The 13,553-nt window shown below is 40.5% G+C and overlaps 1 protein-coding gene across 5 annotated transcripts in view; it reads left to right on the forward strand.

Moving 5' to 3' along the window:
* pik3cb (phosphatidylinositol-4,5-bisphosphate 3-kinase, catalytic subunit beta) overlaps positions 1-13,553 on the forward strand; it is a 190,337-nt gene that overhangs the window by 87,600 nt on the left and 89,184 nt on the right. For 4 of the 5 annotated variants that reach the window (XM_043702028.1, XM_043702027.1, XM_043702026.1 and 1 more), the window contains 3 exons: positions 8,326-8,512; positions 10,483-10,711; positions 11,971-12,194. In XM_043702028.1, the coding sequence (XP_043557963.1) occupies positions 8,357-8,512; positions 10,483-10,711; positions 11,971-12,194 (609 nt within the window). In that variant the 5' untranslated portion in view covers positions 8,326-8,356. Of the gene's footprint in view, positions 1-3,335; positions 3,355-8,325; positions 8,513-10,482; positions 10,712-11,970; positions 12,195-13,553 lie in introns of those variants that run through there. The other variant, XM_043702030.1, reaches the window with a different exon arrangement.

Here is a 13,553-nt window from a genome sequence, read left to right on the forward strand (position 1 = left end):
GAGAGATTTTCCAGATGTGTACAATGGATCTTAGATGTAAGAGGCAGGTGCAACTGAAACATGCAAACCAGACGGCCTCCAGTTCATTTCCTGGTGGCGTTGGATGCTATATTTAGCCATTACATCCTTGATCTAGACAAAGAAAAATGAAATAACCCAGGTTGCTGCCCTGATGGTTGACAAATCATTCCAACAATGTCTGTTCAGGGAAGGTTGGACACCAAACCTGAAGCAAATGGTTGAATACCAATACATAACTGCATCAGAAATTGGACATGTTTTAAAGAATAGGAACAGTTCTGTTTTTAAAACAGGATTATTTTCAATCCATGAGTGGAATTTAGTCATAAAGGAGGGTGGTAGATGTGGAATGCCCACCCTCCCACTTCCACCCCAAATTAAGTCTGGGATGGGAAGGCTTGTGCACTGTTTTCCTGCCCATCTGAGAATGGTGGCCTTTAAGTGTCAAATCAATATATACAGGCTTCATGCCATCGATCTATGTTATTACCTCAACCAGGTGGGGAGATTCTGGCCATGTGGGGAACAAACAAGAAAACCTGGCAGGCTTCAAAAGAGGCCTTCAATGATGTAAATGTACCCAGTGTTGGGAGAGGGAGCCTGCTGAAAGCCACCCCATACCTGCACTAGCAATTCCCCAAGCCCAACCCTCCTGCCCTTTGAATGGTTTCTGCTAGCTTTCCAGAGGGGAGCTAATCCTGTTACCCCCAGTAAAAACAGTCCCATCCTGAGTGACTACTTTATACATGAACTGTTTGCACATTTCCAATTGATTTTTCTCTGGATCAATTGACTTTTTTCAAACATTTGTTTTCGAGCTTTAACAGGTCGTCATCCCACTAAATTCAGGATGATAATTTGGCTAAATTACTAGAAGGTGACAAGTAATTACAGGATCACCCTTACCAGAATGGCATTTTCAGGAGAAGTGACTAATGGACAGAGTATTCTGTATGCTGAAACAGAAAATATATCACAAGATGTGCAGTTGCTTAAGCTGCAATGAAAGACATTCTTATCTGATGAATGGAAGGTCACGTGGGATGTTATTTTTTTTGCCTTCTTTAGGATGTGGCCATGTTTTGAATGAAGAGATCGAAAGAGCTAACACAAACACCTCTGACTTTATCACCCTCAAATAGTAGTTCATCTGTTTTTGAAAGCTGATTAAAATTCTTGTCATGTTACTGTTGAAAGCCCAGATGGACCTACTGGCTCCCTTACAGAACCGACAGTAGCGAGGAGCATTAGTCATTTAACCACAGCCTCGCACACTGGCACAGTTTGGCCTGTGAGTCAGGCTCACAGCTGTCCCGTGTTTCTGACCCATACTACTTTCCTATAATAATCTTGCATGGAAACTGCAGGCTGTCATTTTGAAGTGATGGTTATGTAATATAGTTGGAGGGGGAGAAAAAAAAGAGGAAGAGGAAATCGTAGCAATTCACCTACAGGAAGTTGTATCCATACTTCTTTCTCAGGCGCCCCTTAACTAAATCTGAAATGTTAGCATCTTTGTTTCTGTAGGGACATCTGTAATGTTTTACTTCCCTGTGGTTCTTGTTTGACAAAGCTTGCATATTTCATTCAAACCAGCTTACTACTATTAATCTCGTTTGCTGTTACCTAAAGGCTACTGCTCACCATTTCTAAACTATTTTTTGTTTTCTGAGTTCAGAAAGTTGACAGATTTTAAGAGGAGAGGAGAACTCCTGTTGTTAATGGTTTTATTGTTTTACCTCTCTCCCATGTCAACATACTTGACTCCTTGCAGACTGTCAATTTCAAGGATTTGGAGGAGCCGGTGTTGGACTGGGGTGGACAAAGTTTAAAAATCGCACAACACCAGGTTATAGTCCAAAGGGTTTTTTTAGAAGCACTAGCTTTCAAAGTGCTGCTCCTTCATCAGGTGGTTGTGGAAACTATTTCAAGGAAATCTTTGTGTTAGAGTTGTCTCAAATGAGTTTCAGGATAGCACCTTGCCAGGCAAATCTGAACAGTTTAGGTGAGCTATACTCCTGACCAGGCACTGAAATCCATCTTTGGGAGTTAGTTTCCACCTTACAATCCATTAGGTGAAAGTGAGGACAGCAGCTGCTGGAGATTAGAGTCGAGAGTGTAGTGCCGGAAAAGCACAGCAGGTCAGACAGCATCTGAGGAGCAGGAAAATCAATGTTTCAGGCAAAAGCCCTTCATCAGGAATATCAACACTGTTATCGTCAGCATCACTAATTCCTGATTCCTGATGAAGGGCTTTTGCCTGAAATGTCGATGTTCCTGCTCCTCAGATGCTGTCTGACCTGCTGTGCTTTTCCAGTACCATACTCTTGACCTCACAACCCATGCCTGCCACTGGCACAACTTGGTTAGAGCTGTCGTTTTGATCCTGGCTGCAGTGATCTGAAGTTCTGCATGTTCATAAAGAGCAGTACTTTACACATTGATGACCTGCACACCATCTTCACATTGGAGATATCTCCCAACCATGCCTGAAAATGGCAAACTGGCAGACATAATAACTGATCATGTACCATTTGTCTGTTGGTTAATTTAGTCCTCATTTAACAGATTTGTCTCAGTGACACTGTTTCATTTAAAGAAGCAGTTCTGCACTGTAAATTACTCACACTATCAGCAGAAAAAAAACTTCGATTTGTACAGGTTTCTAGGAAAATGTCTACAATCGCTTCACTGAAGCCCCATCAAGTGGAAATCCACTCTGAATCCGTAAGGGATATATTAAAAGGCTTGGTCAGTGTTGCATTTTAGTGGCTTAAAAGGACAGAGTGAGGTCAAGCTATAAGAGAGGTACAGGGGCATCATTTTAGACCTTAAGCTATAGACCAATGAAAGCATCGATACTGGAGCAAAGGGAATGGGGGCATGAATAAGAACAAAAGAGGAATCAACTGTCAAGTTCAGTGAACTCTGGGATTAAGAATGAGAAGAAAATGATATAGGATATGAATTAAGCAACAGTAGCTTTGGACAAATTAACTCTTTAGAGCATGAAGGATAGAGAAGTTGGACATTGGAATGCTTCAAACTAAAAGATTGCATGGGCATTATGGAGATAATGGGGTTGAGCTTTGAATCCAGTGGAATGGCGCAATCTAAATCAGTGGCCAGGAAACTGAATGGAATCAGTGTCAAATGTAAGCAGCTTGTATTGATGCTGACATTAATGGTGTTGATTTTCTTAAATTGAAGGACCAGTAATTGGATGAACAAGACAAAGGGGCAAAATCTTGTTAACAGTACAACCTTGGAAGAGAAAAAAATTGCTGGACGTGCTCACTCCTGGCTACGATTGGATAGATAAATTGGCACCAAGTGAGTGTAATCTCACTTGGTTTGACAACAGAAGGATTTACAGCCGGCGGGTGGAATTGTCTACTGTGTCAAAAGGTGCATTTATTTTGTGAAAACAGAAGAGGAATCATTCACCGTTGTCACCACCACATCTATGTCCTTTGTAACTTTGATTAGGACTGTTGCATTGCTGTGGCATAAGTAAAACCTGATGGGTGACAATCAAATATGGAGTCCCTGAAATGATGAGCACTGATTTGGGAAGTGATAATAGCTTTAAGAATTTTGGACTTGTCATTGCAAACAAATGCCATTTCAGGAGATTCCAATGCATTATTTTGAGAGATGGCATGCGGACAAATTTGAAAGCGTGTACTTTTGACAATATAGGAGGGGAATCAGGAATTGAAATTGCTTTGCCATCCGTTTATTCGCAATGGAGTTGAAGAGCAATAAGTGGGACTTGTATCATAGTAGTATACAGGTAAAACTGAGTGGTATATGGTTTAGTTTGTGAACTCTTGATAGCTTCTAGTCCACAATAAAACTCAAAGAAAATTAAAAGAGGTGATTGTTCCAATGATTCTTTAGAGTGAAACATTGGCAGTTGGAAATGTGCAAATAGTATTGCTTGCCTGTGCCGAATTCTGTTTGTCCCCTTTTACCAGTGAAGTGAACCACCTTGAGAGAGTTTTGCAGATGACAGTGATTCCAAAAAGGGAATCCTGAAGCCTTTATCTTCAGACCATGCTCAAAACTCAACTCCCTAGCTACCAATTTCATCCTTCTCTTAGGGCAAATGACAAGGGCTAAGCCAGACTGCTTGCAAACGGGGGCATATTGGAGACGCAGAGGTGAGGATGCATTTGAAATGGTGATGTGTCCCAATTGGCTGACAGTTTCATGGACCAAGCAGTGCCAGACTTGATAATTGCTCATTGCTGGCATTACAAACAATCTTGGAAGAAGAATTGACATAGATTCCAGACTGGTCAGCTTGTCAGACATTTTGCGAATCCTGCACTATCAAATACGCTAATAGGGGTCTAAATTTCAGCTCCAGATTCCAACCACAGATCTGTGCCATAATGAGATTGCTTATTTCAATTTTCCCTAATCATCCAATTTATTTCTTTAACATCATCCAATTTCATTCCTGTCTCAGCTCACCTGTTAAAACCCATCATTCCTTTGTTTGTTACTCATAGTCCTGACTATTCCAAACCATTCCAGGCTGACTTGTCACATTCTAGACTCCACCAAAATTTGAAGTTATTCAAAACTCTGCTACTTAATGACCTTACATGTGCCAACTCCTGTTCACCTATTGCCATTGTGGTCACTGACCTACATTAGCTCCTGGTTATAGAATACCTCGATTTTTGAATTCTTATCCTTTCTCGTCATACTTTCCATGGTTTCACTGCACCCTATGTTTGTAACATGCTTCAGCTCTGCAACCCTTCAATATCTGTACTCATTTTAAGGCTGGCTGCTTCAACATTGGTGATCATGCCTTCAGGCCCTAAGTTCTGGAATACCCACCCCAAATCTCTCTTGACTCTCTAAGTTAAAATCTCAAATCCAAGAGTCTGTGTTGTTTGGAGAGTTCAGGAAGAAAAGAATGCTTACAAATATAGTCTTTGTGTGAGTTATTGTTAAAGTTGGAAATGTGATTCAAAAGGAAGACAAAGACAATGGAAAGGAAGGTATGTTTTCCCTTCTCCAATTGTTTCCTGTAAGAGGGCTGTGATCTCCTACTTGGATACACTTGAATGGCTGCAGGTGTCTTTCTGTACACAATCCCATTATCCATTTTCAAATCTCAGCTGGACTTTACATTCGTATACATTTCAACTATGGGAAACTGGTGGATCAGATTCCTTTCTCTCTTCCTCTGAATGCTTTATTTCCACTAGCATAGGAATTGAGAGGTAGTGATTTAGAATGGACCTGTTTACTTGTTTGGTTCCTAAATTTGTGGGAATATATACATTTTTGAGCTCCGTTGCTACCCTTTGAATTTATCTCCGGTTAACTCGCTGAATGTTTAATTGAGACTATCCTAGCCTATTACATCCTAAATTGCATTTGCTTCATTCTTTGACCCTGGTGTCAGGAAGGACTGTTTTCTTTCCCAAATCATGTTCTTGCTGTTTCAGTAGCTTCAATCATAGATAAGGCCAATTCTGAATATTTCCTTGTATCACTCATCATCCACATCTCCCTGCTATGACCCAGCCCACCTCCTTGATCAGATGAGCTGAGGAGTTTAATTTCGATAAATGTGAGGTGTTGCATTTTGGAATGGCAAATCAGGGCAGGACTTCTACACTTACTGGTAAGGTCCAGAGGAGATTTGCTAGAGTGCAGGTTCACAGTTCCTTCTAGATGGAGTCATAGGTAGACAGGGTAGTGAAGAAGGCATTTGGTACACTTTCCTTTTTTGGTCAGTACATCTATACAGGAGTTGGGAAGTCTTGTTGCGGCTGTATAGGACACTGGTTTGGCCACTTTTGGAATACTTTGTTCGATTCTAGTCTCCCCGCTATAGGAAGGATGTTGTTAAATTTGAAAAGGTACAGAAAAAGTTTATAAGTATGTTGCTGGGGTTGGACAGGTTATATTATAGGAGAGGCTAAATAGGCTGGGGCTATTTTCCTTGGAGCATCAGAGGCTGAGGGGTGACCTTATAGATGTTTATAAAATCATAAGGGGCATGTATAAGTCAAATAGACAAGGTTTTTTCCCTGGGATGGGGGACTCCAAAACTAGAGGGCATAAGTTTAAGGTGAGAGTGGAAAGATATAAAAGAGATTTAAGGGACAACCTTTTCACACAGAGGGTGGTACGTGTATGGAATGAGCTGCCACAAGAAGTGGTTTAGGCTGGTACAATTACAACATTTAAAAGGCATCTGGATAGGCATATGAATAGGAAGGATTTAGAGAGATATGGGCCAAATACTGGCAAATGGGACTAAATTAATTTAGGATAATTGGTCAGCAGGGGCAAGTTGGAATAAAGAATCAGTTTCTGTGCTGTATAACTCTCTAACTCTATGACTCTAATATTTCTTCTGTAATGTGCTCTGTTCAAATGGCTGCTTTTCCAGTGATCCATGTTGCATATTGAGGGTGGTAATACATGTATGGACTTCCCTTACATGTGCTGGGAGGCAGTGAATTGATGTTACCCTGATGTCTCTCAGTCCAACTGGCTGATGTTGCACCAGGTTATCAAGATTAGACTACACTGATCCAGTTAACTAATTTGTCGATCATTTCACAAACACCAAGCAAGGTGAGTTCAACACTAACATTGCAATGACCAGACATCCAACACAGAGCTGAGGTGATCTTTAATAACTTTATCTGTTACAAAGTGTCTCGAAGTACTCTGGAGTGTTTCTGGAGAAGAGGTGGTGAATTCCTGGACTTGGTTGGGAAAGTTGATGTAACTTAGCAGTGAGCAGTGAGGAGTGAAAGTATGTGACCTATCCCCTCTAAGAATACTCCAGGTATGGGAACAGCAGGGTTAGTATCTCCGGGAGATAGCCTAATGGATGCAGAGAGGGCAAGCTCCATACAGTGCCTTCCACCCTCCTTGACAAGAGCAGGTTATGAGGCTTACCAATGCTTCTATCAGCCCGGATGCATATCCCTTGACTCACACGTAAATGTTGCCTCATCAAGTTCCCCCTCTGAGTCCTCTGTAACCACACTTCCTGTGAGCTGGCAAACGTACAGTCCTTTACCCCTGCCCTGGCTGCACTCATGCTCACTTGATTCACCACATGCTGAATCCAACTTCAGACATGTCTCTGAGGTTTATACAGTACTTATCAGCACCTTGCTCACCGTGCCAGGCAGTATGTTGTGAAGGGGTGCAAGTTCTCATTCTCAATATTCCTGACCACACCACACAGCCCAGACTCCATTACAAATGATCTCATGGTGCTGAGTTTATAGAAAGACAATGTTTTTACAGCACAACCTCTGGATATTTTGAGAACTTTACAGCTATAAAAATATTTTTGAAATGTAGCCGATGGTACAGTTTAGGAAACACTGCTGCCAAGTTGCACTCAGCAAACTCACACAAACAGGAAATTGATAACAACCATGTAGGCTGTTTGTTGTGATATTTGTCGAGGGATTAATATTGATTAGGATGTTGAGGATAATTTCCATGGTTTTTCAAATTAGTGACTTGGGACTCTTTGTATCCCCCTCGAGCAGACAGGCCTCGACTTGACATCTCAACTCAAAAACAGCACCCCTGACAGCAAAACACTCCTTCAGGCTGCTCTGGAGTAGCCTAAAGAAGGATTATACCTGAAAAGTTGACTTCTCCACCTCCCTGATGCTATCTGGCTTGCTGTGTTCTTTGAGCCTCCTGTTTGTCTGCTCTGCAGTATCAGCCTTGATTATTGTACTGGAGCCTTAAATCGGATTTGAACATGCAGTCTTTTACCCCTACCCTGGCTGCAAACAGGGACTTGAACCTGGAGCCTTGTTATTCAAAGGCAAGACTGCTACCAGTTGACACACAACATCCTTGCTGGGTTCAGATGTGTTTTGTCCCTTGCCAGTTCTGTTTTTCACCCTTCTGTTCTGTGCCAACTTGTTCAGCGAGGAGAGAGGGCAGAAGGTCAGTATCTAGTGTGATACTGAGTTTGGATGAAGCGCGGATATGGCTGAATTGCTGGTGGTATGTGGAACTAGCTATGAAGTGGTCAGCATTGAGATATGTGAGATAGAGGATCTATATGGATTTATGAACAGTGCTACTGGGCTCCCTAGATGAGTTCAGAGGCAGGAAGCAAGATGATGATAACAGCAATAACGGTAGGTTCCTACTCCTCCAGATCAGTAACATGATTTATGTTGCTGGTGACTGAATATTGAATGGAGTTGATTAAACTTTTCTTCATGTGTATATTTTATCTAAAAAGGTACTTTGCTAAGATGCTGTTTTACTTCTTTGCAGGACCATGTGGTTGTTGTAGCGTTCATTTTTCATGATGCCTCCTGCCATGACTGATCCGTTGGATATCTGGGCAGTAGATTCCCAGATCCCATCAGATAACAGCATCACTGCGGATTTCTTACTGCCCACTGGAATGTACATTCAGTTGGATGTGCCTCGTGAGGCCACCATTGAACATATCAAATCGGTAAGTAAGCTCATCACACTGTCCACTACTTTTTAATCCCTTGCTTTCCAGAAGTATTGATAAAGGAAAGTGGTCAATATCATTCTTTAGACCTGCCCCTCGTGTTCATTCCCTCCTCTTCTCTTCAGCCTCCCCCCCCACAAGTTTAATTAAGCAGAACTTAAAAATTGATGTTATTTTTATTGCCTCAACTTGTACACTATTAATTGATTATCTGGCAATGGTTGGTCAGCCTTGAGCATTATGGTATATAAACACGCTTACCCTCCTGTTGGAGCCTTGTATCTCCTTGATTTTTCCACCTCATTGATATCAGAATTGAGAATCCAGAACAATCCTAATGTTCTGAGTTCTGTTGGCATGTTCATGCATAACTGTTAGTTAGAAAAAAAAGAAAGCTCCTACATGAATCTGCAGTCACTTACAATTTGACCATCAAGGTTCAGAAATAGTAGAAGATGGAAATTATTTCAAATATTAACTTATCAAACATTTTTGAGGTTAAATATTTTAACCTTTGAAGCAAAGTAAAGGTTAATTTTTGCAACAATCCATATGGATTCTCTTGAAGAATCCTGTTAATTTTCACTTGTGAATTTTGTTTCATGTTTATCAGGCTCCTTAATATATCTATTTTAGAAAATCACAGCAAATTCTACCTGGGGTCAGCTGCTGATAGGGGGGGATAAAGTAAGTTATCAAGCCGAGATTTAAATCTTCTCTCCGAATCCAAGGTGGGAGTTAGTTTCTATTTTTTACAAGTACTGTTTGTACTTTGTAATTTACAATTTGAGTCTTAAAAAGAAACTGATTAAAATTTGACGCCATACTTGTCACATATGGCTGGAGATGTTGAGTATGATAAACTATGCTCCTCTTCATCAGCTTCCTCCACAATAATTTCATAAGGTAGACTATTGGCAGCAAATTGTTAGAATGAACCTATAGTTGTGTGTTGCTTCAACACTTCATCAATGGTACAGGGCTTGATATGCACCAAATCCAGAAACATTCATTCCTTCCAACACCACAAAGAGCAGGATATGCCATTTACAAGATACACTGCAACAACTCATCAAGACTCCTTAGCCAACACCTTCCTAATTCATGACAACTGCCATAGAGAAGGACAAGGGCAGCGGATGCAGAGGAACATAGCAAGTTCCCCTCTAAGCCACATACCAACATGACTTGAAAATATATCACCGTTCCTTTGGTGTTGCTGTGTCAAAATCCTGGAATTTCATCTTCAATGACATTGTGGGTCTAAGCACACCAAATGGACTGCAACAGTCCAAGAACCTTCTCCAGGAAAGCTCAATATGGATAAATGCTGGCCTACGCAGTGAAGCCCACATCCCATGAATGATTTGATTTTTACTTTTAAAAAAGGGACTGACTTTTGTTTGCAAATCAAATCAGTATGCACAAAGTTTGAGTTCCAGTGCTGATGTCCACACATGAACATATTTCAAGTCAGGCCCACCTAGTTTCAACAAAGAATGACAGAAATTTATGCATGATAAAGTGAGCAATTATGCCAGATGACCTCTATTATAATGTTGGTTGATGGATAAACATTGACTAAGACTTCAGGAGAATTTGTATGTTTTCCAAACATGATGTGCTTTTTTTAAAGTTTGCCTCAAAGGGGATGTGGGACCTCAGTTTTTAGTTCCCACCTGGTAGGCAATGTCTCAATGATTCAGCACTTCCATCATGTTGGGCCGAACTGATGGCCAAGCTCATTTACTTAAATTCTTGGTCTGGATTTGAAATTGTGACTTGCAGGCTATAGTGCCACCACTAGTGTTGGTTGACACAAGTTATCCCACTTCATAGTTTTGGCATGTGCATTTTTCTCTTTGACGGAAGAGTCAGAATTACTAATGAGCTTTTCACGGAGTTCATTTTAATTTGCATCCTCTAATTTGGCAACTCCAGGTAATCTTTCATGCGTTGCATTGCAGCTCCTATGGACACAGGCGCAGACATACCCACTGTATAGTGTCCTTGGCGAACAGGACTCCTATATGTTTCAATGTGTGAACCAGTCAGCTGTGCATGAGGAGCTGGAGGATGAGTCTCGTCGCCTCTGTGATGTTAGACCTTTCCTTCCTGTTTTAAAGCTTGTAGCCAGGAACTGCAATAGATCTGAAAAACTACTAGATTCAAAAATTGGTGTTCTTATTGGGAAAGGTAAGTCGGTCCTTTGCCTTGCATGAACATTGTTTTGTGTCTTGCTCATCTGCTGCGAACAGTGTTATCTGATAACATCTACCAGCTGACCCAAAATGAAGGCTGATTTCACATTATTGGTTTTACCTTTGTCAGTTTATTTGACTGGCCCTATCTAATATAGGCATTATAGTAGTTATACTGAACTTGGCCAGTACAAGTTAAATAATTATTCAGTAGCTATGCTTATGTCCTATCACCTTTTCAATAAATGTGATTTGGACCTAATTTCCGTCTTAAGTATTTAAGACTCTACAGTCTCTTTAGAAGGACTGAGTAAGCACTAGGTAAGGCATTCTTTACATTGCTTTAGTTTGTAAACTGTTTTAAAACTCAATATAGTGACATCTACCATAATCAATTTTAATGTCTATTCACAAACATGGGTTTTCCAGTCCAGTTTTGTGGTGGGTGGGAGGTATCTTTTAAATATAAGAATGTGTTGGTGTCCATTATACCCCAAACCCGATTTAGTTCCATTCAAGTTAGTTGAGAGCAAGAATTGTTATGTGCTAATCATACCACGCACTCCTATTAAACAGCAGTTTCAGTCACCATTATTTTTAATTATTTTGCTCAAGTATTTAATCTATGATTGTTTAGGACACAATAGTCCCAATCTGGAAAAGGAAGAATTTGTATTTTTACTGCAAGTTATTTTCAGAATGTCTGATGCATGTCCATTACCCACTGACTCTTGAGTCTATGTAGTCTGACTCTGTAGCCCATGGACAAACATCTACACTAACATTACACTCACCTCTGCTGTGGCTTTTTTTATATAGAAAGATCTTGTGATTTATCACTTAATTTAAGGTTTGGCCGGCAATGGAGATTGTTAATTATTACTCCATATCTTTTCCTTTCTCATCTACTTAAACAAAACTCTCTATTCTGGGCTGTTGGTTTCCATGATTCTTAGAAAAGTCTCAGCGCTTTGTGTGAATGATGCCTTTGAAGGGATGTCAGAATGCAGATAATAATGGTGGATTGTTGTTTTCTCAGAAAATATAAAGTAAAGAATAGCCAGTACTTCCTTTTCTGTGCAACTCTTCACCCAAGATTGGAGTCTAATTCACTATTTGATTATGTAGTGTCACCTAAACTTGGGCGCAGAACAATTTGACTGTCTGGGAGAGACATGTTAAATAATAAATTGATCAAAAAAAAAATTCTGTTTGTGCTGATGTGATTGCCTAATAGTTGTTGTTGGGATCTAGGTCTCCATGAGTTTGATGCACTAACAGACCCTGAGGTAAAAGAATTTCGCAGCAAAATGCGTAAAATCAATGAAGAGAACATGTTAAAACGTCAAGGACTCTCCTGGATGGATTGGTTGCAGCATAACTTTCCTCCTGAGGTTGAATCTGCTGGTGTTAATAACACTGAAGACAAACTGCACAAAGACAATTTCCTTGTAGCCATCCGATTCGAGTGTTGTCAGGTATGTTGCACTAAACTTTAAACCACCCTTTTGACCATGTAAGGGTCTCCTCTTGCCAGTACTGGGATTAATGCAGGCAGGCCTGTTGCTTTTTTTACATATATGATAGGTAAACCAGAGTTTCTGGTTTATCACCTCCAGGGATTCCTTGATTAAAGGCAGTCAGGGCCAGATTGTGAGGCTGGTTGATGGTGAGAAATGGCTCACTAATAGCAATTGGATCATTTTCCACCTCCCAAATTCTGTGCCCCTCCATTTCTCATTAAATACCCCTATTCCCACATTATTTCCCTGTTAATGAGACTCCAGGATGGTCCTGATGAAGGACTTATGCCCAAAACATTGACTCTCCTGCTCCTCTGATGCTGCCTGACCTGCTGTGCTTTTCCAGCACCGTACTTTTTGACTCGGATCTCCAGCATCTCTAGTCCTCACTTTCTCCAGGATGGTACTGCTGAGTCCAAGTGCAGTCACCTTCTGATTGACAGTCAATTGTGCCCTTAGGTTTTTGATTCAGGGAAGGTCCTCCAGTGGCGTTGGCACTGCCTGATTGGCTTGAGGTTGGGTAGATCTTACTAAGAAAAATCAGTGCCGAACTGTCTCCAGCAGACAAGCAAGACCCCATGATGCCACAACAAGATTCCACTCCTAGTTCTTGTGATATGATTTAAAATATGCAGATGTAATAAAGCGAATTGTTTCATTTTCAAAACAGTCTTGAAATTCTCACCTTGCACTATTCATTGTTGAACTTTGAATGAGCTGTATGTCATATTTGTGGCAGCATCAATGAATAGTGCAATTCACTAAACTACATATCAGAAGGGAACAATCTCTATTTGGGATGTACAGTTTCTTTTCTTACGTTACACATTTTTTGCCATATAATGCTTCTAATTTTGATTGCAGAGTGTATTCACAAAGCAATTTTGCATAACTACAGCTGCCTTTTGTTTGTACTAGTACTGAGGAATCTGCTGTACACTGTAAACAGGGCAAATAGCGTAACAGGAGCCAAGATGAAACCAAATCCCTCCTGTATGAGAAAGCTATTCTGCATAATGCAAATGTAACTTAAAATTCTTTGGAGGGGAGATTCAAGTAACAACAATTTTTTGCTGCAGTCCATGTGATTGCAATGTGGCATTCATAGATATTGACCTAAAGCTTAATTGAAATTTTGAGAAAATCCTTTTCCTGTAAGTTAGATTTTAACATGATCTTAGGAGCTGATTTGCTTTTGTTAAAGTTTTTTTTAGTCAGGCTGAATTGATCAATGATAATCAATTGAAGCTTAGGTTGTGCTAAGCAGAGGAAAGAAAACTTCAACTTGTTTCTTGTTCGAGATATGGCCATTGT

The sequence above is a fragment of the Chiloscyllium plagiosum genome, chromosome 13, assembly GCF_004010195.1.
Source record: "Chiloscyllium plagiosum isolate BGI_BamShark_2017 chromosome 13, ASM401019v2, whole genome shotgun sequence".
In the NCBI taxonomy this organism is placed as follows: Eukaryota; Metazoa; Chordata; class Chondrichthyes; order Orectolobiformes; family Hemiscylliidae; genus Chiloscyllium; species Chiloscyllium plagiosum.